This window comes from Mustela putorius, unplaced genomic scaffold, assembly GCF_011764305.1.
Source record: "Mustela putorius furo isolate JIRA1106 unplaced genomic scaffold, ASM1176430v1.1 tig00003845_pilon_pilon_pilon, whole genome shotgun sequence".
NCBI classification, from domain to species: Eukaryota; Metazoa; Chordata; class Mammalia; order Carnivora; family Mustelidae; genus Mustela; species Mustela putorius.
The window spans coordinates 35127044-35154033 of NW_025421998.1; the positions used below are offsets into that span (position 1 = coordinate 35127044).

General features: G+C 34.4%; 1 protein-coding gene across 7 annotated transcripts in view; it reads left to right on the plus strand.

The window, feature by feature from the left end:
- The window catches only part of AKAP9 (A-kinase anchoring protein 9), a 194641-nt gene that overhangs the window by 94017 nt on the left and 73634 nt on the right, over positions 1-26990 (plus strand). For 6 of the 7 annotated variants that reach the window (XM_013047838.2, XM_013047840.2, XM_013047842.2 and 3 more), the window contains 10 exons: positions 293-378; positions 5417-5513; positions 5969-6167; positions 10554-10650; positions 11838-11930; positions 20189-20527; positions 21795-22019; positions 23090-23230; positions 23715-23818; positions 26296-26501. In XM_013047838.2, the coding sequence (XP_012903292.1) occupies positions 293-378; positions 5417-5513; positions 5969-6167; positions 10554-10650; positions 11838-11930; positions 20189-20527; positions 21795-22019; positions 23090-23230; positions 23715-23818; positions 26296-26501 (1587 nt within the window). The remainder of the gene's footprint in view (positions 1-292; positions 379-5416; positions 5514-5968; positions 6168-10553; positions 10651-11837; positions 11931-20188; positions 20528-21794; positions 22020-23089; positions 23231-23714; positions 23819-26295; positions 26502-26990) is intronic. The other variant, XM_013047841.2, reaches the window with a different exon arrangement.

The following is a 26990-nucleotide window of genomic DNA, read 5'->3' on the forward strand; positions in this document are numbered from 1 at the left end:
TTTTCAGAGGTAAAATTTTTTCTATCCCTATCCATTTATATGAATAGTGAAAAAAATGTATACAAATTAATGACTACTAAAATAAATTAGCATATTTTAATGTAGAATCATCAAGTTATCTTTCTAGCACATCTTTTACATTAATGAGATTAAAATTTTTGGTAATTAAATATATGAAGTGTACTTCTAGCAGGCAATTTTCTGAAGTCATGAATAGATAAATAATACTTATTGAAAGAAGCAGACTTTTACTATAAAGTGAAATTGTTATAATTGTTTATTTATCATCTAGACTTGCAAGAAAATATGGAAACTCTTCTCAACAAAGTAACAGAAGAATACAATAAACTCTTGGTACTTCAAACACAATTAAGTAAGGTCTGTGAAATGGAAAATGTATTATGTTTTCCTTTATTGTGTTATGTACTATTTTGTAAGCTTCTTCATCAACCAAGAATTTCTAAAATAAGTGAACATGATAAAGATGAGGGAAAAGTGACATATTTATAGTATCAGTGAGCTAAAGGAATTTCTGCAAGTTGAATACTTATTTTACCCCTTTAGGGAGTTTTGGAAATCCTGATAAAATAAATATAAAATGTCAGATTGTAAACTTGGCGAAACAGTTGTATTTAATTTTACATACAACAGTTTTAAAGTAGTGGGTCTGTCTGTTTTAGAGAAATATAGAATTAGTGTAGTTGTTAGAACATAGCTAACATGTTGTATATGTCAAATTTCTTTCAAGTAGTTGTTTTAGAAATGTGTGCACACAAAACTCAGAGTATAGATGGCATAGTGTAATTTACTAACTATATCAGGAAAATAAACAGCATATATTGGCAAAGATAAGTGTTGTAATCTTCACGTTGTAGAAAAAATTCCAGAAGGATCTCTTTGTCTGTTTGCGATACTTTTGATGTCATTATATTAAGTTGTGTGGATTTAAAAGATTTAGCAGGGAGTGAAAGTTCTATCGGTGATGAGGGATGCTGTAGCTGAAATTCTTGTTTCTCTTCCCCTCCTTCTTTCTTGCCTTCTGTCTTCCCCTATTTCTCCTTCCTCCTTTCCATCATTCCTTTTCTCTTTCTCTTCCTGTGCAATTAAGCAAACTTCATCTTACCTTTTCTAAAACTTGTGAACCTACTCCAGTATCTTACAGATAACTTTGTAGGTCAAGTGGAGGAGGAGGTCAAGTGGATAGATAAAAATCCTTTTTTAACTCCACATTTCCCTACAATAATTACTTTTCTGTTTCCCTTCATAGCCAACATGTTGAACCCTATTCAGAATCATCATGCCATTTCCTTACCAATAATCTTAGCGATTTGGATTTTCTGTTTTTCTTCTGCCCTCATCCTCTTTCCTGTGACCCTTCTTCTCTACTCATATTTGGGTTTCTGAGGGCTGCTAAGAAAATTAGATGCAGATGTGGTTTGGTAACACTACATAAGGATGGTCGACATCAGTTGGACCCTCTGGATCACTTGACAATTCTTTTATGTGGTCTTTTATCCTTTCATAGGCCCTTCAGTAGATATTTCCCAACTTTACAAAGTTTCCTCAAGTCATATATTCCACTTCTACTCCCCTTTTTTCTTTGCAGTTGACCTTAGCTCTTTTTTCTCTGCAAGTATTAGAGCTATCGATTATAAATTATCTCAGCCTGCTGCCTCTAGACCATATATATTTCTTTAAATCTGTGAAAGCCCTAATTTATTTTCCTTCTGTCTGTGAAGATATTACTCCTTTTCCTAACCAAGGTTATTTTATTTCCTATTCTTTTGTTAGTATATCCTTCTACCTCCTCTAAGATTGATAACCTGTTCCTTCCCTCTGTTCTGTGATTTTAGCTCCTTTGTTTTTCTCTATTTCTGTTCCTTCCCCTTACACATTCCTCAGATCTCTCCTTTTGAGGTGCCTGGGTGGCTCAGTGGGTCCCTCTGCCTTTGGCTCAGGTCATGATCTCAGAGTCCTGGGATCGAGTCCCGCATCAGACTCTCTGCTTGGCAGGGAGCCTGCTTTCTCTCCTCTCTCTCTCTCTCTCTCTCTCTCTCTCTGCCTGCCTCTCTGCCTGCCTATGATCTCTGTCTGTCAAATAAATAAATAAAATCTTTAAAAAAAAAAAAGAAAAGAGTCAGATCTCTCCTTTTGAGAACATAATCCATCCTCAATCCTTCATCTTCCTTTGTGTCTCTTTCTCCTTCACTGTCACCTTCTTTAAAAAAAAGAATAAACTACAGCCAGAACTTCCCATCACCTCCTCTCTTTTACTCCTTCTAAGCAAGCTCTCCACTAGTACTTCACAATGTTTTCTTTGGCAAAAGTCAGCAGTGATTTCCTTCCCCCCTTCCAAATTTTTAACTTAACTTCAGGTTAATTAACAGAAGTGAATCATTGCCAGATTTCCTTTGTTTTCTTACTTCCTTATTTTCTTTCTTTTAAAAATGTTGCTTTTCCTATGGCAGTACACAGTTGAAGCTATTAAATAGTGTAGGAGGGCTTATAGTAAGTAATCCACAGTGATGAATTTGTGAGTGAGTGAGTGATTTGTCATTTTGCCTCTTTACTTTTAGGACAGTGAGTGGGCAGCAGTTTGCTTTGATGAGACACACACCTCCCTTCCCCAGTGCCAGAATGTAGGAGGCCTAATCTGGAACGCAAACACCCACACTAACTTCTTTAGTTCTCCCCAGGAAAAAAAAAAGTAAAAAAATGAATTTCACTTTTTTAACCCCAGAAGGTAGCTACAACCACTGAGGTATCCCAGAGGTTTGTTGAGATCACACTCAGCACTACAATACATCACTGCCCTAACCTGTTACCTTCATGTTCTAATCCTGTTTTAGCCATACTGAAGAGTGTCCCAAATGCACCTGATCTTTCACCTCTGGCCTCTATTGCATGTTGTTTTTTCTGCCAAACATTGCGCATCTACCTCCAATCTGCTTGGTGTGTTCCTACTTGATCTTCTAGTTGGTTCAGATGTTACTTCCTTTGGGTCCTTTTTACCTATCTTTCTAGACTGTTGGCATTTCTTCCTCCATTTTCTTAGCATCTGTACAAGCTTTTGCATACTGCACTTATCTCTTTCTGTTATTTTAAATATTCCATGACCCCCATCTTTTTTCCCTGTTCCCATAGCTCCTTGTACAAATTTGCATTTATTTTTTATTTTTTTAAAAGATTTTATTTATTTATTTGACAGAGATCACAAGTAGGCAGAGAAGCAGACAGGGAGAGAGAGGAGGAAGTAGGCTCCCCACTAAGCATAGAGCCCAATGTGGGGCTCGATCCCAGGACTCTGGGATCGTGACCTGAGCCAAAGGCAGAGGCTTTAACCCACTGAGCCACCCAGGTGCCCCAAATGTTTGCTGAATGAATTAAGTGAGGGAATAGAAAGGTTAGGCTGGAAAGTGAAGAATTTACCTGACAGGTTTTATTTCCTTTGGGAAATAATTGGCAAGGTCCTCTGCTGAAAGGTGCTCAGGGTGTTAGGCATGGGGTAGAGGACTTGATAAGAGTAGTACCAACTGAAATAACCTTCATCAGAAATAGCTTTTTTTTTTTAAACATATAATATATTATTTGCTTCAGGGATACAGGTCCGTGAATCATCAGTCTTACACAATTCACAGCACTCATCATAGCACATACCTCCCCAGTGCCCATAACCCAGCCACCTTATACCTCCCCGCTCTCCCTCCAGCAGCCTTCAATTTATTTCTTGAGCTTAAGAGTCTCTTATGGTTTTTCTCCCTCCCCAGTCCCATCTTGTTTCATCTTTTTCCCTCCCTACCCCCACAACTCCCCACCCTTTCCCTCAAATGCCTCATATCAGAGAGATCATATGATAATTGCCTTTCTCTGATTGACGTATTTCGCTTAGCATAATACCCTCTAGTTCCATCCACGTTGTTGCAAATGTCAAGATCTTGGTTTTTTGATGGCTGCATAGTATTACAGTGTGTGTATGTGTGTATGTGTGTTTCACACACATACCACCACATCTTCTTTATCCATTCATCTGTTGATGGACATCTAGGTTCTTTCTGTAGTTTGGCTATTGTGGACAGTGCTGCTATCAACATTTGGATGCACATGCCCCTTCGGATCTACATTTGTATTTTTAGGGTAAACGCCCAGTAATGCAATTGCTAGGTTGTAGGGTAGCTCAATTTTCAACTTCCTAAGGAACCTTCATACTGTTTTCTGGAGTGGCTGCAGCAGCTTGCACGGAAATACCTTTTATCCTATTACTCACCTGCTTTTTGTGGTGTCTTTTGTTCATCTAGTATAGCAAGTTCAGACTCTTTCCCCTTTTGAAGTGCTTTGTAGTCTAGATCGTTCTTACTTATCTAGCGATCTTCCTCCATCCTTTCCCAAATTAAACCCCTCTCAACAAGATTATTGTCTTCAGTAGTTATGTGATAGGCCATTCTTTCACAAATGCTTACTTTTTCTTCCTTATAGTCTTTCCTAATCATGACCCAAAATGATTGAGACCCAAGTTAAGTTTGACTTACTCCATAATTACACAGTCTTTCTGTTATTGCCCTTAACGTTGATTATAGTTTAGTGCTTCACTAATTTTTTTTTTTTTTTTAAGAGAGGGATGATGGGGGCCAGGGGCAGAGAGAGAGAGAGAAAAACCCAAGCAGGCCCCATAAGCAGTACATAGACTGAAGGAGTGCTTCATCTCTTGATCCTGAGATCATGACCTGAGCTGAAAGTAAAAGTCAGACATTTAACGAACTGAGCCTCTGTTGCTCCTCTAATTGTTTAATTTTCTTCCCTCGCTAGTTGATAAATTCTGTAAGGGCAGATATGGTATATCTGTGTCACAGTGCTAGTCCTGTAGTAGATAATTATTGAGTATTTGATGAATAACTAAATTAGTACACATATGCATCTGACAAATTGCTGCCTAATTTTAAAGTAAGGAAACAATGTGATATTTATCTGTTTTCATTATTTTCCTTACTTTTATGTGAAGAACTGCATATCAGTTGTCAGTTACCTAGAGGTATATAGATTAGATTCATAAAGTTATACTATCAGGTATTGATAAACATAAAATTTACTATGTATGAGTTGAAATTCCAAAGACCAAGTCATATTATAAATATTACCTGAACTTTATACCAAAATTCTGTGCAGTTTCTGTTTTTATATTAAAATGGACTTCTTTCTGGGTATGACCAAACAATATACTTACTAATTGCAGTGCTGTGAAGGGAATATGAGTCATTGTCAGAAGAAAGCAAAAAATAAGTTGGAAGGGAAAATGTTTGTGTCAGAGTGTTAAAATTCTAAGTGATTCTCAATAACATTTGTAGTGTAAAGCTGCTTTAATATAGTTTTCAAAATGCTGAATCATATATTTATGTCACTCCTCTTCTGTTAATTTCAATAGATTCAGGGACAGGAGACAGATGTTGTCAAACTTAAATTTGCAGAAGGAAACCTACCAAAAGAGGAAAGTTCTCAGATGACCAGTTTGCAAGACATTGGTAAATTTTGATTATATACCATGGTGTAGTATTTTTATACCAAATATTTTGTCATTTGATTTTTTACTTTAAAATTTGAGTCAACCTCAAATTGTCTTGGCATTTCATTACAATCACTCTGCTTTTAGTTTTCTCATTCTCAAAATGGAGGGTTTGGACTATTCCTTTCTAATGTCTCACTTACTTGTTCTGTGATTCTTAATTGTTTTCAATTTAAAGACATGATATTGATAGATTTAGGGGTACTGCAGACATGAAGTTAGAAGAAATGATCTTGAATTACACTATTCATTTTTTTTTTCATCAGTCAAAATGAGTCTAAGTGAAATTCTTTACTACTAAGAAAGCATTATTTTTTCAAAGAATGAATAATCTCTGTAAACAAAAAAAAAGTGTGCTACTTCAGTAAGAAATTTGTTTTGAAATGTGTATTTTCTTCTCTTCCTATAACTTAGATGTCAGTTGTAAAAGCAAGTTTTCTACTCTGCAAGATTATGAAAACATTAAACAACTTGAAGGACAAGTTCAAGAATTAGAAAACCTCATATTCTCTTTGCAGCAACAGTTGAAAGAAACAGAAGAAAATTATGGAGCAGAGATCCATTGTTTGCAGGAAAGGCTTCAAGCTGTTACTGTATCCACAGTTCAGCCAAGGTACTCATCCGTTTACAGTCTCATTCAGCAGTATTTATAGCTTAGTAACAATCATAGCATAGTTGTTTTTCAGTAGCAAATGTAACTTAACCAAAGTTCCTTGAAAGAGATGGGATGCCACATAATCAAGAAATAAGAACAGGAGATAATACTTTGAAATGTCTGAAGTAAGTATTGTTATAAACCAAAGATATTCTATTATAGAGATTTTACTTACACCTTTATCTTATAAAGATGGTGGTTGTTGTTAATCTGCTGGATTAAATCAGAGTGTGCTTGTATTACTTATCCTATGCCTGGTCTTTGCTACTTTGATGTGGGGCATACCATATATATACTTATATACCATATAAGATAAGATCATTTCAGTCATGGCTGGACTTTCTCCACCTAGTTGTCTAATACTCAAATTGACTATGTCCAAAATAGAACTCTGGATCTTCCCCTGGAAATTTGCTCCTTCTGTAGCCATCTCCATCTAAGGTGACTCTTCTTTCTCTCCTTTTCCTTCTAATCTTTCAAGAAATCCTATTATCTCTGCCTCCAAAATACATCTAACTGGACTATTTCTCACTAGCTCCCTGCCATCATCATCTCTTACCTGGGTTACTACAACAACTCATCTCCCTGTTTCTACCCTCTTTCCTAATGTCTGTTCTCAACACATTTCTACAACTTTGCATTTAAAATGTAAGAATTTGCTTTTAAATTTAAGACCGATCATTTTAGTCCCATACTCTTCTTTCCTAACAATGCCTTACTCAGTCCTACCTGATGGTTCCTTGTTACCACTTGGACTTATCTCCTTGCCTGTCTTTATTGTCACACCACACATTTTCCTTGAGATCCTCAGACCATCGGTATGCTCCTGCTTCAGGGACTTCTCATTATTGTTTCTTCTACCCAGAATTCTCTTTCCCCAACATGCTTACCTTCTTTGGGTCTTTTTGCAGATCTCATGTTCTCATGAGGCCTATCCTGATCACCCCGTTTAAGTTAAAATTGCTGTTTAGAACTCTGTACACTAATTTCCTGCTTAATTTTTTCCCTACTACTTAATATTGCCTGTTACATGTATGTAAAGCTGTGTATGTATAAAATTTAAAAAAAACAAGTCTATTTATATTTGTAGGGGACTTTGTTTTGTTTGCTTTATTTTCTGCCTTTTATGAAAGACTTCAGGCTTTGTAAAGGTGGGGGTTTTGTCCGAGTTGATGTATTCCAAACCTTATAATAATTCCCTCCATGTGGTAGGTGCTTGATAAATATTTGTTAAATGAATGAGAGAACAGCTCATAACTTAGTTAGGAAGTATGCTTTAATGTTTAAACTATCTCTATAAAGTGCTCAGAGACTTCATCTAACTTTGGCTGGCTCTGCTGTTCTAGGCCTGATATCTTCATAGGCGCTTATTAATGGAATCTCAAGCCCAACATTTTTTTTTTCTTTGAGACAAAATACTGAATTCCACACTTGTTTGGAAGCAGTCCGTTTTTCCTTCTTTTACTCAGTGCCAGTATATAGGCTTTGGAATTATCCATCAGTCTTGGCATAGCCTTATAAAGCTTACATCTTATTTGAGATCGGTGGTTCTTAAACTTGGCCATGCATCAAAAACAGTGGAGGTTTTTGAATACTTAAAATTAGATTACTGGATTATACATTTGGAGAGTCAGACTCAGTAGCTTTGAGATGGACCCTGGACATTTGTATTTGTAACAAGATAATTCTGATGCAGATAGTTTATGGATTGACATTTCAAAACTACGACTGAGTTTTCTGATATGGAAGAAAGTAAGTAAATAGCAGGAAGTCACTAATAATCAACTACAATGTTTCAAGTAACCTTCCTTTAATTAGTGATGCTTTCTCTCTAAAACATGAAGAAAAGGGAGTTTTCTGGAAATGAAGACTTACTTTGCAGTTATTGAATTTGAGCTTTTACCAGTTAACCACCCTCTCTTAGAGGTTTCTGTAATGTTCAGTGGAAGTGTGTTGACAGTACCTTTAAACTAAGACCATTAGTCTTCTCCCACCCCCCCCCCAAAAAAGAGGTTTACTGACCCATGCTCACTCCTACTAGCAGTGATGAATCAAAGTTATTTCTTGTAAATGTCATCACATTTTTGGATACAATTAAGATACTTTTGAATAAAGAGTATGTGAATAAGGAGCATGCTGTTCTTCTAAGATAGATTTGAACTAGTTTAAAAAATATGTAAAAAATAATTGAATCATTCATTTAACATATATTTGGAGCTGGCCTACTAAAGCCTCTTACAGGTATGCCAGAGCCTCATGGAATGACTTTTGGCTTTAGAGTCAAATCTGCATTTGACACCTGATTTAACTTTTTACTGGCTATATGATCTTGGGCAGATTGTTTTAACATATTTAGGTAATAATATTAGGGACAATATAAGTACCATTAAGATTGTGAGGATTAAATGAAATAATGATTGGAACAAGCTTGGCTAGGTTCATGGAGGAAGCTTTAGATCTATATAAAGTGGCTTTTTTCCCTCAAGGGACTTCAGTCTAATCATTGAAAAAGACTTACTACAAAACAGTTTTTAAGAAGTAGTAGGTTAAGGCATGTAACATGGTGATAGAACCAGAGTGCTGGAATTTAAACCCGTGTTTGTGTGACATCTTCCACTGCACATTTTTGTAATAATTGTCTATTGGAGTTGTTCTAGGGGAAATGGAAATGAAGGGATGAATATCAAATAATGGATTAGAAGGAATGTTGAGAACAAAGTGAAGGGGAAAAATAAAGATGACCTTGTGTTGTTTGAACTAGAGAACATGGAAAACAGTGGTATGTTAATATAAATAGAGAAGTAAGGACAGTGTGGAGTAGTACCTTAATTATAAGAGGAGAGCAGTGAGTTTGGTTTTAGCTAGTTTTTTTGAATTTGGGATAAATACTTTCAAATGTTGTAAAGGTATAAAATGGAGTCATTGTGAACAAAGTACCATTTTTTATTAGAGTTTGGATCTTAATAACCATAAATAATCAGGAGGGTTTTCTAAGCTATGAGAAAGGAATCAAAACATGGAACCAAGGATCAGAATAGTTGTATACAAGAAGAAATGAGGAAACAGACAAAATTGTGAGATAGACAAGAACCAGGGAAGGGCAGAGAAGAAACAAAAGGGAGATGAGTTTTTACAGTCATTTAACATGAATCTAGAACGCGAATAGGCAGTTCACAGCAGAGGAAACCTACAGGCCAATAGAAGTTGAAGGATATATAATCTCAAAAATAAAACCATCATGTTCTAACAAAGTTCAAAACTCTTAAGACTCTGTGTTGCTGAAGTTTTGGGTAAATACTTAAATAACACTGTTATGGGTTAAAATTAATATAACTCTTTGGAATATGGCATTATGTTGAAATTTTAAATATTAAATATTTTAATCTTATTTGTAAGATTTATCATACAGAAAATCCACAAATGTGTGCAAGACATACTTACGAGGATTTATGTTGTAGCATTATTTGTAATAGTGAACATTTGGAGACAACCAAATGTCTGTCAATAGGGGTTAGTTATATAAGTTATGAAATGAGTTGATGATAACTTGTATCTGGCCAATTTGGGACAGAATGAAAGAAGAGGATAGGAGAGAGAAAGGAGAAGCTGGGCAGGAGGGGGTTGGAATAAAGAAGGCAGCATGGGTGCATATGAAAATAGAAGTGAGAAATTGTATTAGTCAGAAAAAATTATAATTAGCTCCTTTGTTCTTTTTCCCACTAAATATTAAATATACCTTGTTTTTATGACCCAAGTTCAACATTATAAGGAAAAAAAATCACTTTTTTATAAAATAATACCTGTAAAACAATATAGAATAAAGACATGAACACCAAAAAATAAATGAATAGATTAAAAACAAAAAATATCTGGAAGTGTCTGTATAAATTAAAAATCTTCCTTTTCTTGTCTCTGCTCCCCAGATCTGCTAGAGTTAATCATTGTTACTTTTGACATGTATTCATCCAGATGTTTTTTTCTGTGTGTGTGTAAATGATTTTTTTAATAAAAAATGAGATTTTATAGACTTTTTTACTTGGTAATAAAACTTTTTAAAAATGTCTGTCTGTACCTGTAAATAGCTCTACATCATATATTTTTAGTACACGTTCTAAAATGGCATAAAATTCAATGGTGATCTGTTGAAATATTCTCTCATTCAGTTGTGTTACTTTAGTTTTAAATGGAAAAATTAGCCAAAAATACTATTTAAGTCACAATACCTGTAACTCTTGATCTGTCATCTTTTTTGCCCCTGCCCTAGTACACATTTTATGCATGCTGTAATTTTGAACTGACCGTAAAACTCACAATTCTAATTCCTTCACTCTCTTTTTTGTTTAGTTTCTCCATTGATTCGATGGTAATAACTGAATCTGATGTCCAGAAAACAGTATATCCTGGAAGTTGTCTAAACCAGAACACTGATGGTACAATAGAGGTATTGTATCTTTAAATTGTGTGCACTGATATTATTTTTCTTACTGTCATTTTTATATCTGCAGTAATTATCCAATCTCATATTTGCTGAGAGGTAAGCATAATATATAAAGTCTTATATAAAAGACCCAGAATAATACATAAATAAAGAAATTTAATGTATTTTCGTAGCATAGGACTAACACAGTTAAAATTGAGAGTTTTTTCTCTCTAAAAATTTTCTAACTTAAAATTTGTCTTGTTTTGTATAACATTAGCTGTATTAACAAATTAGTTTCAATGCCCTTGCAACAGCTTTTCTTGCCACCATAGGAAGTTGAATCAGTTCACGTCTAGAATAGTATTTAGGAATCCTCAAAATTCCCAAAAGATATGGCTGGAACAATAGACAAGGCTTCCTTCAGCACAGGCCATCTGATATATAAAAGCCCCTCATCTTTTACAGTATAGGCCTGCACATTCTGCCTATCCTCAACATTTTATATACTCCCATTTCGTAGCCACTTTTCTGAAACTTGCAGCTGCAAAACCCTTATTTTACTTCAGTAGATTTTTGATTCTTAACTCCTATAGAAAACAAAGATTATTGCATTCTCTTGTTTTGGATAGAGAGGAGAGATGTCTACATATCTTGATTCTTCTATACTCATCCTCTATGGAGTATTCAGATAATTAATAAATAGCTTTGATGCTGAGAATATGTTTCTATATTTTTTAACTTTGTGTTTTTTCTAGTTGAAAAGATAATTTGTATTTGCAGAGAATTGGACAGTATTAATAAATATTAGGAAGATAAAAATTGCTTATAATTTCATAAGCAAAGATAGCCACTATTAACATTCTTAAAATTAAAAACTTCTTAATTATATTTATGAAGTGTCTTTATTGCACTGTAGAACTGTGTATTGGTAATTAGAATATATAAATATATTTCTCACTTAGCATCATTAAGTTTGGTGTATTAAGTACATTTTTTGTAAGTGCATTATTTAGTAGAATTATACACTAGAATTATTCACCAGAATTATTATTTTTAAATAAGAACAGAACTAAAACATACTTATTGGAACTTTACAGAAGTTTTCTAAGAAACATTGATCTTTTGAGGATATTTGAGGATAGAAGTTTAAAAATAAGTGATGTGTGATTAGTATAAACAAGTATGTTATATTTTGCTCTTTAATTTAGTTTTCTGGTGATTTTGGAGTGAAACAGGAAACAAATATGGTTAAGTTGCTGGAAAAACAGTACCAAGAACGATTAGAAGAAGAAGTAGCTAAGGTAAGTTTATACTTTGGCAGGTTATTATGGTTTATATTCCCTTTAGGCCTTTAAAAAAAATAGATTTTAGGGGCGCCTGGGTGGCTCAGTGGGTTAAAGCCTCTGCCTTCGGCTCAGGTCATGATCCCAGGGTGGTGGGATTAAGCCCAGCATCATGCTCTCTGCTCGGCGGGGAACCTGCTTTCTCCTCTCTCTCTGCCTGCCTTTCTGCATACTTGTGATCTCTATCAAATAAATAAATAAAATCTTAAAAAAAAAAAACACATAGATTTTATTGATAGTAATGCACTTTTTTTTTAAGTTTAACTATTTTAGTAGTCTCTATACCCAACATGAGGCTCGAACTCAAGACCCTAGAGTTAATGCTCCACTGATCAAGCCACCCAGATACCCCTGCACTTTATTTTTTAAAATTGTTATTACATAGCTTATCTTTAAATTGTCAGCTACTGCTATCAACTGCATTTGCCTTTTAAATGGATTATTCTGTGAATTTTTCTTTAAGAAAAGCATTTTTCTACTCAACCAAGTAGTTATGTGTTTGGGTATCTCTCTGCTGAGTAGTGTTCTATTGTACGGACAAACCTTTGTTCATCGCCTGTTGATAAAAAGTTGGGTTTCCAGATTTGGCTTTTATTAATAAAACTTCTATGAGCAAAAAAAGAAAAGCATTTTTCTTAATATGGGATAGTAATTAGAAACTTTTCAGGGACGTCTTGGTGGCATAGTTGGTTGAGCATCTGCCTTCAGCTCAGGTCATGATCCCAGAGTCTTGGGATCTAGCCCCATATCGGGTCCCCTGCCCAACAGGAAGTCTTCTTCTCTGTCTCCCTCTCCCCCTGCTTGTGCTCTCTCTCTCTCGTGCTCTCTCTCAAAGAAATTAATAGATCCTTTAAAAAAAAAAAAAGAAACTTTTTAGAATGCCATAAAAAGTCTTTATAAATTTGTTGCCTTGTGAATAATATCTTATAATGGAGTTTCACCTCCCCTGAAGGTGGGGAATATGGTAGGAAATGAGAGAGAAAGTGCTTAGTCTTCTATATATTCTCTTTGCTTATCTCCTCCCAGAGAAATTACTATAATGTTAACTATAGATACCGTTAGCTGCTGTGCCCAGAGGTATTCTTTTAAACTCTTCTTTCTTTCTCTCTCTCTCTCATTCTCTCAAATAAATAAGTAAATCTTTAAAAAAATAAATGCTTATGCCTGATTGGGGTCTTATATTGGAACAGTTAAATTCTGATTTTCTTTGCTGCTTTTTTATAATACTTCAGCTGTTCCAGTATAACAATCCCCGTGGATATGGGCACTTTAAAGGAGGAGGATGTTAAGGTATACAGGAAATACATAAGGAATTAGGTTAAACATAAATCAGAAGGGGAAGACCCAAGAAATATTATGGGCTGAAGGACTTAATCACTTCTGTATTTGTACTGAATGTTTGCTTCTTGGAGATCAAAGTAAAAAGTGAGGCACCATAGCTCTCCTTATTTAGTTCTTTAAAGAAATGCAGATTTTCTCTTGCACATCACTCTTTAAAAAATTTCCCAAGTGAAACATGATAGCAGGGCCTTATAGCAATTATGAGCATGAGGCTTGATATAGGATATACCATGCTTTAAATTCTTGTTCTTCTGACTTACTACATTTATGATCTTAGGAAAGTTACTTAACTTCTGAGTCCATTTTCTCTGTGTGAAAAGAGGGAAAAAAGGAAGAAATAATTTTTATAATGATTCAGTGAACTAATCTACCTAAACCACCTAGTAGATGATAAAGACTCATAAATAAGATTTTTAAAGTAGTCATATTACTGTGATAATGGTGATGTTACAAATATGTATTTTTTAAAGATTTTATTTATTCATTTGAGGCAGAGAGATTGTCAGAGGATGAGCAGGGGGAGAGGCAGAGGAAGAGGGAGAAGTAGACTCCCTGCTGAACCAAGAGCCCAATGGGGGAACTCTACCCCAGGACCCAGGGATCATGTAGTTAGATGTATAACCATCTGAGCCACCAGGTGCTGATAAATATTTTTTGTAAGACATTAGTCAGCTAAGCAGATGGCAGAGCACCAAAGTGTATAGGACATTGAAAACTGTCCTTAAGACATCCAAGGTACTGTGGTCCAAGAGATTCAGCTTGATATTAGAATAATGCAGATTGTTGACATTCACTACCAATACTGATAGGATTATACTCTATCCTCTTAGATAGGATGTTGGAAAAAGATTGAGAACCCTTGTTTAAAAAATACAGGGTGTATAGAAGAAACCCAGTTAGGGGTAGCGATTCCTAATATACATCATATTAGATTCAACCTGTGATTTGTGTACTTACTACTGAAAATAAACATTTGTTTATATTTCACTGCCAGACAGTGTTTTAAGTGCTAGGGTATAGCAGAGGTAAAAGAAGATGAAGTGTTTGCTCCCATAGATCTTACATTCTAGTTGGTGCAGATAGACCCTGTTATAGATGGTGGCAAGTACTATGAAAAGAAAAAAAACCTAGATAATAGAACTATTAGGAAATCCCATGGTGTTATTGATACAAGGTTATCACGGAAGACCTCTTAAAGTGGTAGAAGAACCCTGAAGGAAATGGGAGAGTAAATCACGAAGGTAACAGGTTGAGTACCTTTTGAGAAAGTGTTTCGAAGAGGTAGCCAGGAGTGTGAAGACTACTTGCCCAGCCACAGCTTTGCTGAATTAGAGGACAGTTTGATTCAGTCCTACCACCCTCACAGTTAGGGGACCCATTCGGTGAAAAATTGTGAAATCCTGGCACAGATTTATCTTCTCAGCAGATGTAGCTGGATACAGGAGGAATAAATAAAAGGGAAAAGGACAAGGGCTTGCCCTTCAGGGGAAGGTAATTGCTGTAGGTTATTTGGCATAAGCAACTGGGAGAATGAAGTTGCTATTAGGTGTCAGAAAAGACTACAAAACAGTAGTTTTTGGAGAGGAGAGGTAGACCTTCAACATAAGAATCCAGACCCATTAAATGCAAACACTTCATAAATGTTTAAAAATAAATATTGAATAAGTGGTAGTTATATGAATCTAGAGTTCAGGAAATAGGTAAGACTAGACATGAAAATATGGTAGCCTGTAGGGCAGTGTTTTTCAAACTGTGAGTTAAAACTCACAGCTATAACTCATCTTTAAGTTATAAAAACAGTTTATTGGTTTGAGTCCAGGATTTTAACATAATAACATAATAGGAAAGTTCATTACATAAGGGTGCCTGGCTGGTTCAGTTGGGGCGGTGCTCTTAATCTCTGGGTTGTGAGTTCAAGCCCCGTGTTGGGTATGGAGCCTACTTAAAAATTAATAATAAACACGGGTAACTATGTACACTTTGGGTGTCAATATAAAATATTTTTTTATTGGTATGTATGTGTTTACCCTGGTTACAGTGAAAAAATTTGAAAAACACTAATGTAGTGACTGTATATAGAAGAGAGGTCTGGGAGCTGAGTCTGGATAATGCTAATGTTGAGAGGTCAGAGAAATGAGGAAGAACAAAGAAGATGGAGAAAAAGCAGTGAATTAAATATGGGAAGAACAAAGATTGCATTACAGTAGACAAGTAATAAAAGTATATCGAGAAGAGAATGTATTAAACTGTGTCAAAGCTTTCTGATAGGTCAAGAATGATTAGAACTGCGAATTAATTATTGGATTTTACAATGTGAGATCATGGGTGACTTTTACAAGAACACATTTGTGGGGTGATGCAGACAAACTGATTAGATTGGATTTGAGAGAGTGAAGGGGAAGAATGAAGAAGGAATTTTACTTGAAAGAAGATCAGAGAAATAGAGTGGTAGCTCAGTATAATAGAGCAAGCCAAGCAGTACATTTTTGTTATTGCTGTTTTGTTTCTGTTTAAGAAGAAAGATATCATATTTCCTTGTTAATAGAGATGATTAAAGAGAGAAGGAAAAAATAGCTAATTCAGGAGAGAGAGAAAGAGTTGTTGGAGCAGTGTCCTTGAGAAGAGAAGAGATGTAATCCCTGGAAGGTTGCCATTAGATAGGAGCATGGCAGTTTAATCCATAATAACAAGAAGGAAGTCAGAGAATATTGCTTCATGATTCAAGATGTGTTCAGATACAGTATTTGGAGCTTTGGAAGTTCTCTTCTGATTGCTTCTATTTTCTCCCTAAAATAAGAAGAAAGATCAGCACCTGAGAATGATAAAGGAAGAGAAGACACTGAAGGTTTGAGGCGAGAGGGCTGTCTGGGAGAAGGAATAATAAGTGGAAAAGACAAGGGAAATTGAGTAGATTTGCCCAGTGTCCTGAAGGGCTCATGCAAGGGTAATAGTTTACAGATTTAAAATAAGACCAGTCAGCTTGGTTGAATTTTTTTTTTTCTCCTCAGCTAAGCTCGTTTTATACAGGCCAGAGAGTACACAGAGTCACCTGTAATCACAGGTGGAATTTCCTTAGATAGCATAGTGAAATGGAAAGGAGAGAATAATGAGGTAATTGAGTCTTCAGTTGAGTTTTTTAGTTTTCAGACCATATAGCTCTTTTAATTATTTGTTACTCATTTCTAGCTAAAGAAAGTGATCTTTATGATACAGACTTTTCAGAATTTCAAAAACTTCCTTTGTGACCTAACATGGCCAGATTTTTGTTGTTGTTATCATCTTTCCTGAGGTTTAATTTGCATATAATGAAATTCACCAGCTGTAAGTGCAAAATTTGGTGAGTTTTAACAGGATGTTTAGTTATGAAACCAACTCAAAATGGAGATATAAAACATTTACATCACCCCCAAGTTTGTTCATATTCCTTTGGAGACAGTCACCTTCTTTTTATATTGCTCGATTCTGTTTGCTAATATTTTGTCAAGGATATTTATGTTTGTTTTCGTGAGGAACATCATCCATAGTTTTGTTTTCTTGTACTGTCTTTGGCTATGATATCAGGATAATAATGCTGGCCTTGTAAAGTGTTGAAATATATTCCCTTTTCTATTTTCTGGAAGAATTTATGTAGAATTGGTTTTATTTTAGTTTATTTTATTTTGGGGGAGAGGGGCAGAGGGAGAGGGACAAGCAGACTCTGCACCGAGCACGGAGCCCAATGCGGGGTTCAGTCTCACGACCCTGAGATCATGACCTGAGCTGAAATCAAGAGTAGACACTCAACCAACAGCCATCCTGGCACCGTGGTACTATCTTATTCTTTTTTTTTTTTTTTTTTTTTTTTTTTAAGATTTTATTTATTTATTTGACAGAGAGAAATCACAAGTAGATGGAGAGGCAGGCAGAGAGAGAGAGGGAGGGAAGCAGGCTCCCTGCCGAGCAGAGAGCCCAATGCGGGACTCGATCCCAGGACCCTGAGATCATGACCTGAGCCGAAGGCAGCGGCTTAACCCACTGAGCCACCCAGGCGCCCCTTATTCTTAAATATTTTGTAGAATTTGCTAGTGAAACCAACAGGGCCTGGAATTTTCCTTTACAGAAGGCTTTGTTAATCTAGGAATTCAATTTCTTTAATAGTTTTTTTTTTAAGGTAATCTATTTTAGAGTGAGCTTTGTTAGTTTGTGTCACTCAAGGAATTGGTCCATTTCATCTAAACTGTTGAATTTATGTTGGTGAAGTTGTTTATACTATTCTTTTATCACTTAATGTTTGTGGGATCTGTATGTTATCTCTGTTTTCTCTTTTTTCTTTCTCATTCGGGCTAGAAGTTTATCAGTTGTATTGATATTGTCAAGGATCCAGCTTTTGGGTTTTCAAAAAATTGCCTTTGTTTTACTTTCATTGATTGCTTTTCTTTATTTTTTACTTGTTTCTGCTTGCTTTGGGTTTAAGTTGCTTTCTTTTTCAGGTTTCCTAAAAGATCTTTCCTCTTTCCTAATACATATATTTAACTGCTGTAAGTTTCCCTTTAAGCACATCTTTAAACTGCGTTCAACACATTTTCATTCAATTGAAATATTTGGTTTCTTTTGTGACATCTTTGATTCGTGAGTTATTTAGAAATATGTTGTTAAATTTCTACATTTTAGGGGTTTTCAGATATCTCCCTGTTAACTTTTAATGTATAATTTTTAATTTCTTTGTGGTCAGACATACCTTGTATGATTTCAGTTTACTTTTTTTTTTTTTTAAGATTTTATTTATTCATTTGACAGAGATCACAAGTAGGCAGAGAGGCAGGCAGGGAAGGGGGGAAGCAGGCTCCCTGCTGAGCAGAAGCCCGATGTGGGGCTTGATCCCAGGACCCTGAGATTATGACCTGAACCAAAGGCAGAGGCTTAACCCACTGAGCCACCAAGGCGCCCCTCAGTTTACTTTATTGCCCTAAATATGTTCTGGTTGAATGTTCTATGCATATTTGAAAAGAATGAGTATTCTGCTGTTCAGACTTCAGTTTTCCTCTGGTATTATTTCTCTTTAGCCTGCCTTGGCAACAAATTTGGCATACAACATACTGTATGTCATCTAATGTTTGAATTGTATATTGAACATTTGGAATATTGTATGGACACTGGGTCTTAAAATATTCTGGAAAATGTGAATTCTTTTTTAAAAATAGTCCTAATAGGGACAGACCACAAGTTCTGTTTCACCTTCCTCACACAAAATTCTTCAACTTTTGATGCCCTCTGCAGTTTGCTTGCTTTTGTTTACTTTTCAGATCTCTCTGGTAGTTGCTTTTATATTTTGTTCACTTTTCAGTTGTGGGAGAGAGGGGCCATAGTGGGTTTCATTTGTGCTAACTAGAATTACTAATCTCTGTCTTATTTTTTTATTCCACAATTTAGATAGAATTATTGCTTTATACCTATCAGCGTTTAGATTTATCTACATATTTACAAAAAGAACTTTTAATGCTCTAATCCTTTTTGCATCTAATGGCTGCCTTCTAGGATCTTTTTCTGCCTTTTGAGAAACATCCTTTAGAAATTCTTTCACTTACAATCTACTAGGAGCCAGCTTTTTATTTCATGCTTTTATTTTGCTTTTATTCCTGAAAGTTGGTTTTATTGGCCATTCAAATCTGGGTTGACAGTTATTTTAATGTTAGAACTTTAAAGATAACCTTTCATTGTTTTCTGATTTCCTCTTGTTTCTGCTAAGAAAGTCCTTGTCATTTTAATTGTTGTTCCCAAATAGGTAATACATCTTTTTATTCTGGAAACTTGTAAAAACTCTTTGGTGTTCTCTTTATTTGTCCTTCCAAGATTCATTTGTCTTCTCCATTAGGAGCGATACCTTATGTATTCTCATCTATTACCCATGAAAGAGTTCCTTTCCATTATTCCCTAATATATCCTCCTGACACAGTGGTTAGATGTTGGATGAACATTCCCACTCTATCCTTCATCTCTCTGCTTCTATTCATATTTTTAATCTTTTTGTCTGTATTGCATTCTTAGTATTGAGGGACAAGCAGATCAGATTCAGAACAGGAAATTAAAGTAAAAGCTAGTCTTGAGGTCTTACCACTAGTTGGAGAAGATTAAAGGCATGTAAAATAGAGACTATCTCTGTCACTTTCTGTAAGATTTCTTTTAGTTTAAAACCGTTTTGAGGGGCATCTGGGTGGCTCCATTAGTTAAGCATCTGCCTTCAGCACAGGTCAGATCCCAGGGTTCTGGGATCAAGCTCTGCATCAGGCTCCCTGCTGAGCAGAGAGTCTGCTTCTCCCTGTCCTTCTACTCCCCCCTTCCCCTGCTCATACTCTCTTTCTCTCTCTTTCAAATAAAATCTTAAAACTTAAATAAACAAATAAATAAATAAAACCATTTGACTGGTAACTTGCTTTTTAAATTCTTGCTGGTATGATGTGGATGGAACTAGATGGTATTATACTAAGCAAAGTAAGTCAATCAAGAGAGACAGTTATCATATGATCTCACTTATATGTGGTATTTAAGAAACAAAACAGGAAATCATAGGAGAAGAGAGGAAAAAGTAAAACAAGACAAAACCAGAGAGGGAGACAAACTGGCAAGAGACTCTAAATCGTAGGAAACAAATTGAGGGTTGCTGGAGAGGAAGCAGGTGGAGGGAAAGCAGGTGGATGGATGGGGTAACTGGATGATGGACATTAAGGAGGATGTGATGTAGTGAGCACTGGGTATTATAAAAGACTGATGAATCACAGGCCTGTACCTCTGAAACCAGTAATACATTATATGTTAATTAATTTAAATTTTGAAATTATTTAAATAAATAAATTCTTGCTGATATTTATAAATCTAATCCTTTTTGTTTATTTCTTTAGGTCATTGTGTCAATGAGTATAGCATTTGCTCAACAAACTGAACTATCTAGAATAACTGGGGAAAAAGAAGATACTACATTGTCAAAACAAGCACATGCTTTCTGTCAGCAAGAACATTTAAATGAAATGAAATTATCAGAGGGTCAAACTTTTGAAGCAATGGACATGAAATTTAAAGAAGAATTTAAACCACTTAGTAAAGAGTTAGGGGAAGATGGAAAGGAAGTTCTCTTATCAAAAAATGATAATCTTGATGATATACTAGAGTCGAAGGACCATGAACTGACTATTTCAGAAGAAATGTTCTCCAAAGATAAAACATTTATAGTCAGAGAACCTGTAAGTATGGTTTCCTTGTATAAAAAATTGTGGCTTCCCTCAAGATAAAAATATTACCAGTAATTAATGTTTCTTAATGAAAAAGGAAAGTATCTAATCTAGTCTTGACTTAGGGATTTGAATTATGAATATGTTTTATTACTTACATATGAATAAATGATTTAATACTATTATTAAATAAAACAAGTCTGGTTCATAGTATAGTTAATCTTGTACATATTGTGAATGGTAAAATCTCATTGTAAGTTATACCTGCATTATTTTTGTTTTAGTCAATTTAAGATTATTGTCTTATAGTTTAGGAATATGTATGAATAAAATATTTGCTTCATTTAATGTGATGATAACATCACAAGGAAATAGCTACCTGTTTAAGAAGAAATTTAAGATACTGTACTCTATCTACTAATTCTCTTCTTCTTTGCTTACTCATTAATGGAGGCTCTATTCTGTCTATACCACAACCATTTGTGCATTTAGCAAAGTAGTAAATCCTACATTTTAAAATTACTTAAATCCAGATTTTTTATTAATGTTCAGGATATGTTGTCTTGTTTAGAGTCATATTCAAATAAAATTGTCCACTTCTACATGAAGTGCAAAACTAAGGTATTTGTGAAAACCTCTTTATTTTACCAGCAACTGTTCATTTAAGTAGTAGTTCTTTGGGAATTGAAGTAAGTGTGAACTTCATTAAGGAGTTGATTTCTTATGAATTTGAGAAAGTGGAATATAAAGCCTTTATTTCCAAATAAAAATTATTAAAAGTTGTTTCTTATCAAGCAGTTCTCTGTAGTACTGTGATAACCATTGCATAATATAATTAGGTAAAATTTTTCATGTTTTACAAATATAATTTTAAATTATAAATATTACATTTATATTATCTCCCCATCATAAAATGTCAGGAGGGATAATGGAGTTATAGCTTCATTAAGAACAGGAGGGCATCCTGAGGATTTTAAATTTTTATTCTCCTCCTCCCATAAAATCAGATTGCATCTAAACTGCTAAACAACTCTTTTGCTTTTAGAGGGTAACGTGTAATGATAATAAACTAACTTTACACCGAATTGGAATTATAATGAAGATAGATTTCTTTTTCTTTTTTTTTCTTAACTTTATGTTTTAGTTTAGTAATGGGGAGAAAACATCAGGTGCTTTGTGGGTTAGAACTGCGTTCATATTTGTTTCTAATGATTTTGATGCTGACAGGTTTCCATGAAATGTTTTATGCATGCTGCCTTTTTTTTTTTTTTAATTGTAGATCCATGATGAGATTTTGGTATCGAGTATAGATGCTTCTAGACAACTAATGTTAAATGAAGAACAGTTGGAAGATATGAGGCAGGAACTTGTACGGCAATACCAAGAACATCAGCAGGCAACAGAACTGTTACGGCAGGCGCACATGCGCCAGATGGAGAGACAGCGAGAAGACCAGGAACAGCTGCAAGAAGAGATTAAGAGACTGAACAGACAATTAGCCCAGGTATAGGACTTAGAGGCCCTTTTCTCCCCAATTAAAATAACAATATTCTTTATATAGCCTTTTTTTGAAAGTTAAAATTATTGCCAAGTTACAAATAAATACAAATATTTAACATTAGGAACAGACTCCATCAGCACAGCAGCCTTAAATCTTGTTAGGAACACCTGACTCAACTTTGGAGTGCCTGTCCTCTGTGCCATTTTATTTATCTGCCTTTTTTGCTATTGGAAAAGTGGCTACAAGGTTGTTTGTATGTTTGTTTTGAATCATTCCATTGACCATACACAACAAAAGCACTTTTACAATTTTGGAAATTCTTTGTGCTAAGATGCATTTGATAGTCATTTTTCCTATATTCATTTCTAGTTTTGTGAGTCCACCAATTAGCATCTCCAAGATTTACCTTTATCTATCTTTAATCTGTCTTTTTAATCATGAATGGGAATCTGAAGTAGTATGTTTCTGGAACTTTGTCCAAGGAAACATCTCTTCTTGATTTGAGAAATGCAGATTTACATAACATTCTTGTCCCTTTTCTTACTCCTTGGTATTTGGGAGCTGGATTCTTATCAATTGCTATATACAGTGTACTCACAAAATCATTACAGAAAAGCAAGAAATATTTATATAGAAGTTCCTATAAAAACAAATTTATTCAATTTATCTTGGAAACTTAAATGAGATTTAAAAAATAGAGAAATCTTGAAATGTATTCTTTCAAATATAGAATAATAAGAAAATTGGGAGTTGAACATAAAACATATCATTTGGAAAAATTGGTGTTGCTTTTCTTCATCGCATTTTGTGAATTTAAACCTGATTTTTCAATGCAAAATTGGCATATAAAAATAATATTAATTGAGCTTCACAAATTCCTGAATTAGCTTTTTTAAGTTTCAAATTTTGCATTGAACTTTATATGTGCTTTTAACCCCTAATCATGGGATGTAACTCATAGGTAGAAAGGGCTTCTTGGTTCTAGGGGGTTAAAAAAAATCTGCTAATTATTTCTGCTTTTTTTTTTCTTCTATCGCAAACAATATTCTCTCATGACCTTTTTTCTTATTTAGAGATCCTCAATAGATAATGAAAACCTGGTTTCAGAGAGAGAGAGGGTGCTTTTAGAGGAGCTGGAAGCACTAAAGCAGCTGTCTCTAGCTGGAAGAGAGAAGCTGTGTTGTGAGCTGCGCAACAGCAGTACGCAAACACAGGTAGTATGGACTTTGGCCCACCTAGGAGCAGTGGATCAACAATGCAGTAGGATCTGTTTGTCTTTGTTGTTGGTATGAATGTGTTTTTATAGGTGTTGAGCTTAATGTATTTGTGATTGTTTACATCCAAGGTAGGTGGAGTCAAGATTTTTACCTTCTATTTAAGGTAATTTGCATAGGACATTACTATAGTAGCAACTATTGTTTCACCAGGGAGCAACCTAACAAACTTGATGTCACACTAGAGCATGCATTAATTTGAACCCATTAAACTTCTTTTCATCTCTGCATTAGGTTGCTTATCTTTTTTGATAATGCTAATCCCTTTATAAAATGTAGTTAAATATTATTTGGAAGATTATCTGTTTTGCCTGCAGAGTTTTCTGTCTCACCTCATAACAATGTAGAAGAACGACATGATTTTTCCCAGATGACAGGTTTTCTTTCTGTTTTGTCCTCTCTACCTTTACATAAACTTAAGCAGAATGGAAATGAAAACCAAGAGGAAATTGAAGAACAGATCTTTAAAGAAAAGGAGTCAGACAGAAAACCTGAAGATGTGCCTCCTGATATTCTGACTAATGAAAGGTATGCAGAATGTGTGGGGTTTTTTTTTTTTTTTTTTTTTTTTGGTACAAAGGGAATTAAATAGTTTTGTCAGTGTGGTAAACTTTGTCCTTATTTTGATCTTGTACATTTATTTGTCCATTTTACTGTGTATGTAAAGAATTTTCAGTTTTTGATTGTTAAATAGAACAATTTTTTAAAATCTTTTTTATATGTAAAGCAATTTTTGTTTGGATATTGACCATGTACTTACCTCAGCAAATGGTAAGGCACTATTTGATTATTGAACCTTTCTCGATGAATTTTATTCTGCTCATATGCCATTTTTTATCCTAAAAAACACAGTTGCACTTGTGAGTACATTTCTTCACTTCATGGACATGCATTCAATATAAGTCACCCACTTGCTTGTGATGAGGAAAAAAAATGAAGTATGATAGTCTGCGATTAGCTTCTTTCTTTAATTTACTGCATATCAGATGAGAACTTTTAATCCATATCCCACTTTTATAGAGGAATAAATTAATGATCCGATGTTAACAAAACTTTCCCTGACTTGATTTTGTAGATGTTAATATTTAATTGTAAAATATCAAATGAGAATTTACCCCCATATTAAGGACTGTAAGCATAATATTTTAAAATTTGTTTTATTCAAATGAAAATAATTTCTTTAATTTTAAATTAAACTAATACCTACTAACTTAATTTCCTCCTTTTCCAATTTCTGTGACTGTCAACCCTCTGTGTCCTCCTAACCTCCTTCCTCAGCTTGCATGGAGGAATTTGGCCCCTAAGATTTTGGCTTCCCCATTGGATCATCAGTATGGAACGCAGTCAGTATGGAACTCAAACAAGAAAGACAGTGTATGAAAATTAGAGTTACCATGGCAATATAAAATAAACCTTGTTTATTTTATATTATTTATCTCTGATTGGTATATTTTTAAAACAATGTAGTGTTTAATTTTTAGGAATTTTTGCAGCAAGTGCTAATAAATGAGTATTCATATTTATTTCTCTTTACCATCATATTAATTTTAACTACTTTTCTTACTTAGAAATATTTTCAAATTATCCTAGCCCTGAGGCATTTGAGGCTTTAACAAAACCTAAGAAAAAGTTAAATAAAACCCTTGACTGACTTACTACTAACTGAATTACTTAGAGTTTTATTTTTAATGCCTGGTCTCATGTAAGCAGAGAACTTGATCTAGGTACAAAAATAGAACTGTCTCGTTCACTTGACAAATACTGAAGGAAAACTTGTCCTTTTATTACCTTGTCTTAAAATAGTTATGTCATGTGCCTGTGAAAATAGATACCCTTTAACCTGATTTTTGGTGATCTCCCACAGTGTGAAGTTGAGAGAGCAAACTGTCTTAAGACAGAGGACCTTTACCATGAAAGTCTCTTACTTCATCTATATGTATAAAGTTTGCTACTGTTATAGTACTCTTACTGAATTAAGCTATTAGGACAAGAGAATTGTTTCGCTATTGCAAAGGTTAATCACATAATCTTCTGAATCAGCATTTTATGGAAGTATATTTCTTGACATGAAAAGGTATTTCTGTCAAGCAAAAAAACAAAACAAAATATAAAAACTCTTTGTCCAGGATAATTCCATTTTTGTTTTTAAAATGAATATATTTATGAGGTAGAGGGGAAGGCTAGAAAGATATTAAAATGTTAACAGTGATTATTTTTGCTGAGATATTTAGGTGGGTGGTTAGCAATATTTTTGAATTTTTTTGAAAATGAAAATGTTTGACATCTTTTTAAAAAGACAGATGTATTATTCCATTTGGTTGAAAATGAATTCTTTCTACTGGCTGAAATGAATGTGGTTTATATAACTTGAGAAAGAATGTCCTATGATATTCCCTCTGGTATTGGCAGATAGTGATATTGCACAGTAGACCTTTTTAAGAACAGGTCTTTGCCTGTTTTTGTAATTTATTTAGATTATCACCAGGAAGTTATAGAAATACACATTTTTCTGGTGGAGTTTTTAAATTATATTTTAAATTATAGGTTTGACACAAAGAAGATTAAATGTGAAACGTGTATAAGAACCATAAAGAACCATAAAACCACATATCAGCTTGTATGTGCTTGTTTACTACCACAATTTTTAAAACTTAACTTTTGTATCTCCTTAAAATCTTTTTCTAGTTTAGAAACTTTACTAGCTTAAAACTTTAGTTGTATGATTTCTTTAAGGTCAGTACAGTATTGCACATTTGTAAAAAAAAAAAAAAAAAAAAAAAAGTTATAATTTACTGAGAGACCAAAAATTCTTAGAAGAAAACAAATTTTATAATGTAATTATTAAATAAAAACAAAAGCACTTCATTTAAGTACACTAGCATATTTTGGTAGAGAAGATCATGTGATATTTTTCAAGTCATATTTTGTGGTACATTTTTTGTGGAACATAGCAAAGTGTTTAAAAAAGATCAAACATTTTAATAAATGTTTCTTTATCTATACAGATTTACGCTTCAGAAAGCTAATAACAGACTTCTGAAGATACTCTTAGAAGTTGTAAAGACAACAGCAGCTGTTGAAGAAACAATTGGTCGCCATGTTCTTGGTATTCTAGATAGATCTAGTAAGGTCCAGTCATCTGCTAGCTTGATTTGGAGGTCAGAAGCAGAGGCACCTATAAAGTCATGTATCCATGAGGAACACACAGGAGGTACGAGTTATGTATGCCATCGAGATTACCATAAATTATGCTCAGTAATTCTTTCTGAATTCAAGGCAGTTTTGCTATGTGTTAAAAATACAGAAGAGACAATATTAAAGTTTTTCCAACAAAAAGTCTTCAGACACAAGTACTTGGGAGCCAGTATTCTCAAAACACCATTATTGTATAGCATTTGCAATGTTATCTTGGAGTTGTTTTAGATACCCAGATTTAACCACTTTGTTATATAAACCAGAGACTATTTCATTTCTCCACCATAAAAGAAAATTTCCAGATCACTTCTCAGGACTCTTATCAATAGCCATGAGATAGTGGGAACATCCTGAAACCACCCTATAAGATGAGTAATAAAGAGCTTTTAAGAATCAAGCATCAGGGCGCCTGGGTGGCTCAGTGGGTTAAGCCGCTGCCTTTGGCTCAGGTCATGATCTCAGGGTCCTGGGATCGAGTCCCACATCAGGCTCTCTGCTCAGCAGG